The sequence below is a fragment of the Plectropomus leopardus genome, unplaced genomic scaffold (genome assembly GCF_008729295.1).
Source record: "Plectropomus leopardus isolate mb unplaced genomic scaffold, YSFRI_Pleo_2.0 unplaced_scaffold16540, whole genome shotgun sequence".
Classification (NCBI taxonomy): domain Eukaryota; kingdom Metazoa; phylum Chordata; class Actinopteri; order Perciformes; family Serranidae; genus Plectropomus; species Plectropomus leopardus.
This window is the reverse complement of record NW_024617767.1, coordinates 1-3,730: the sequence shown is the minus strand read 5'-3', so window position 1 is coordinate 3,730 and position 3,730 is coordinate 1. Positions and strand designations below refer to the sequence as shown.

The 3,730-nt window shown below is 54.6% G+C and overlaps 1 protein-coding gene across 1 annotated transcript; it reads right to left on the bottom strand.

Moving 5' to 3' along the window:
• Positions 1 to 26: 26 nt before the first annotated feature.
• LOC121964647 (zinc finger protein 862-like) lies at positions 27 to 3,668 on the bottom strand (the record flags this gene model as incomplete). Its single annotated transcript, XM_042514846.1, has 2 exons — positions 27 to 2,672; positions 3,162 to 3,668. Coding segments are annotated over 2 exons (2,663 nt in total), but the record flags the coding sequence as incomplete, so codon positions are not given.
• Positions 3,669 to 3,730: the final 62 nt, after the last annotated feature.

Sequence of the window (3,730 nt, the reverse complement as noted above, 5' to 3'; positions counted from 1 at the left end):
TGTGGTTGCTTTGCATCTCTTTGTTGTTTTCCGTGTCTTTACAGATGTTTTGTGCGTCTTTGTGTCTGTTTTGTGTCTCTACAGTCAATCACATCTCTTTGCAGTTCTTTTACGTCTCACTGTAGTTGTCTGGTCTCTTTGAAGTTGACTCGTGTCTTTTTCGTGGTCATGTTTCTTCTCTGTGGTTGTCCTGAGCACCTTTGTGGTTGTTTTGCATCAATTTTTCTAGGAGCCCCCTAAACATTTGGGCCCTGATCTGTGCCCGGTCGGGCTGTCTTGTGATCCATCCATCCCGCTGAGGTTTGCCCGGTGGTTTTAAACCGTTTTTGTTCCCTGCAGTTTAATTGATTGACTCTGATTGGTGGAAAACTTGACGAGTTATTGTGACAGTAATGATTTGCATCGTGCACATCTGTGATCCAAAGTTGTGTGTTTATTTTGCAGGTGTCGTCCTGGCTGTGAGTCACTGCGGTCGTTGTCATTGGTGTGATCGTGTTATTTCGTTGGGTCTGCCGGTCAGATGTCGGGGTAGAACTCTGTGTTGACGTCGACGCTGTGTAGGACGGACTTCTGGTCGCCGGCCGACATCCTGTTCAGCACCTCGGCCGACAGAGAGTAACTGCTGCCGGACTTCTCCTCGAACCAGCTGTCCAGCGCTCGCTTCCCGTCGAAGTTGGCGATTGGCGGTCCGTTCACCGCCACGGTCAGCAGGTCGTTCATCTGCTCCAGAGTCAGCCGGGAGCGGTTGTTCCTGCACATCTTCTGCAGGGAGCCGCGGCCTTTATCGCAGCAGGCGGTGGAGCTGGGCAGCACCCTGACCACCTGCATCACCTGGTTCAACAGAGGGAAGCGCTGCCTGTACCTGCAGATGTGACCCATGACCTCTTTGAAGCCGTTCATGCTGCAGTAGTCGGCCTTCAGATCCTTCCACTCCACCACCAGGCTGCCCCGTGCCTCCAACCGGCAGCCCTCCTGCCCCGCGGAGGGGACCGACTCCAGGTGGTTGAAGATCACCTGGACTTCTTCGTCTCCAAACGCCTGCAGCTCGTCCTGGCTCAGCGGCCAGGTGGACAGGTCCAGGACCCTGCAGGCTCTGACGAAGGCGCGGCTCTGCAGGTCCAGCCGCTGGGACAGGATGCTCTGGCTGCGGTTGCAGATCTTCTCTCGGATGGACTGAAACTTGGACTCGGCGACTCGCAGGTTTTTCAGAGCGACTCCATTGAAACTTTCGCGGAAGTTTTCCTCAAACTCTTGCAGGTACTCCCCGGGGCAGTCCACCAACTGGCCGATCTCTAGGATGGCGTCCTGGATCTTGGCCTCCACCTGCGACACCAGCAGGTACTCACCCTGGAAGGTGAAGGCAAGCCGAGAGAGGACGGCGATGATGTCCAGGAGGAAGTAGATGAGCTTCACGGACTGGTAGTCCATGAGGAACTGGAGGAGGGTCAGTGCGATGGCGGCGGCGTCGGCCCGCTGTGTCTGGCTGCTGATCTCCTTCAGGTGGGCGACCACCTCCAGGTAATCTTTGATGAGCGCGTTGAGAACGTTTGGTTCTCCAATGATCCATCGGATGGCTCTGATGTCCCCAAGGAACTCTGTCTCCTCGGACAGCGTCGGCGCCGTAGACCGCAGCTCGGCCATCATGCGAGGCGAGTAACGGTAGAAACTGAGGAGCTGCTTGAGGTTGTTCTCCAGGTCCTCCAGGCACGGCAGCTCCTTTCCGCTGATGGCGTCCAGCACCTCCAGGTGGGGCCGGTGGATCATGATTGGCAGGCAGAGGATCCATGGGAAAGTCTTCTGTACGGCGATGTACAGGTTGGCTCTCATACCTGCAGACATGTTGGTGCCGTCCACACCCAGACCTACCACCAGCAGGTCCTGGAACCGGAGGCCGAGGACGCCAAAGGCTCGGTCCATCGCCTGCAGGTAGCCATCCACGCTGGCCGCGCTCAGTCTCTGCAGGGACAAGAACTCTGTGTTGGGCAAGCCCTCGTTGGTGATGAACTGGACGTAGACCGCCACCATATCAGAAAAAAGGTCGTCGTTTTGTGCGTCCATGATGACGCTCAGAAAGGGGGACAGGCGCATCTTCTCGGCCAGGTCCTCTTTGAGGGCACGGGAGATGTGGTGCAGCAGGATCTGACAGTCGCCGTCGTTCATGTATTGGTCCACCACTTTGAGCTCGCAGCGCTTCAGCAGCTCCGCCAGAGGCCGCAGGTCGGAGAAGGGCCGTCCCTCCATGGCGAGGTGGTAGGCGGCGTTGAAGAGCAGCATCATGTTCTTGCACATCTCCTCGGTCTTCTCGGGGTGCATGCGCAGCTTGTACAGCTGCAGGCACTTCTTGTGCAGGTTGCTCTGGCTGTGCAGCTTGATGGTGTGGATCTTGAACTGCTTAGAGCCGATGATGAAGGCGGATGTGCGAGACGACTGGACGGTGTACTGGCGGCAGACGTGGCACCACATCTCGTTGAGGGTCGGCGAGTAGCGAAGGAACCAGAACTTTTTGAGCCATTCCTGCTTGAAGCGACGAATCCGCCGGCCACCTCCCGAGGCTAGCTTCAGGGAGTCCTCGGGAGAAATCACCAGATCTGCAGCGATGGACTCGTCGGCTGAGTCCACATCCTGCTCGTCTTCGTCCAGAACCACCTGAGTGGGCGTCAGCGGCTCCATGACTGCAAAGAAAAACACAGTTAGCTGCTGCTGCCAGACTTAAGTCCTCGAAACCTGAGCAAACTGGCTTTAACTCCTTCAAAGACATGTAAGGCAATGAACAATGCCAGAAAAAACCCAAAGTAGAAAGAAATGAGTGAAAAGCTCTTTTTTGTCTTTTTCATTACTACTTTTCAGTTCATTTTCTTGTCAGCTACTGACTTGATTTCTCGAGGGGGCAAAACGTTAAACCAGCAAAATAAAATGACGTCTAAATGATTTTTATTTGATGTAAATACGTCATTTTTACAGTTGGAGAACGTAAGATTTTGTTTAGGGTGACGATAAATCAGAATGTGAAAAATTATAGATATAGATAAACATTGTTCATTTTCCTATAAGAAAAATAAAATAAAATTAAATTAAATTAAAAACATAAATGAAAAAAAAATTAAATGAAATGACAGCGGTCGCCCGCCGGCAGCAGTCCGCCCCTGGTGTTCAGATCGTACCTGTAAAATCCTCGACAGGGCCCTGCTCCGGGTGGGGCGGGGCCTGCTCCGGGTGGGGCGGAGCACGACTGTATTCGGACATGGACGGAGTGCGTGTGTCCCCTCGCTGTCCTCTGACCCGGGACAGCTCCTCCTCCAGCTCCTGGATCCTCCTCTTGAGTTTGACGCAGTTGGGGCAGAAGGAGGTGGAGGGCTCCTCGCCGCTGAGCTTCTCCTCCTCCTTCTCCTCCACCTTCAGGTTCGGGACGCTGAAGCCGCCGTCGGACGAGTCGAGCACCAACCCGACGGCTTTACACTCGGCGTGGAGGGACGACCTGCCCGAGTCCTCCAGAGACGCCTCCAGGACGTCTTTGAAGATGAGGTCGATCTTCTTCCTCTTGGCAGGAGGACCGTCCGACTCCTCGCCGGCCTGCTTGCTCGGGCTCGGTTTGCCCTGCACAGCCGACTGCAGGCACGACGGTTTGGAGTCCTTCTGATTGTTTGGCGGGACAGCCGGCTTCCCGAAACCTGGAACAAAACATGTTTATTAGTGATAAATAAACAGTAAACAAAGTGTCATCACTGAGCTA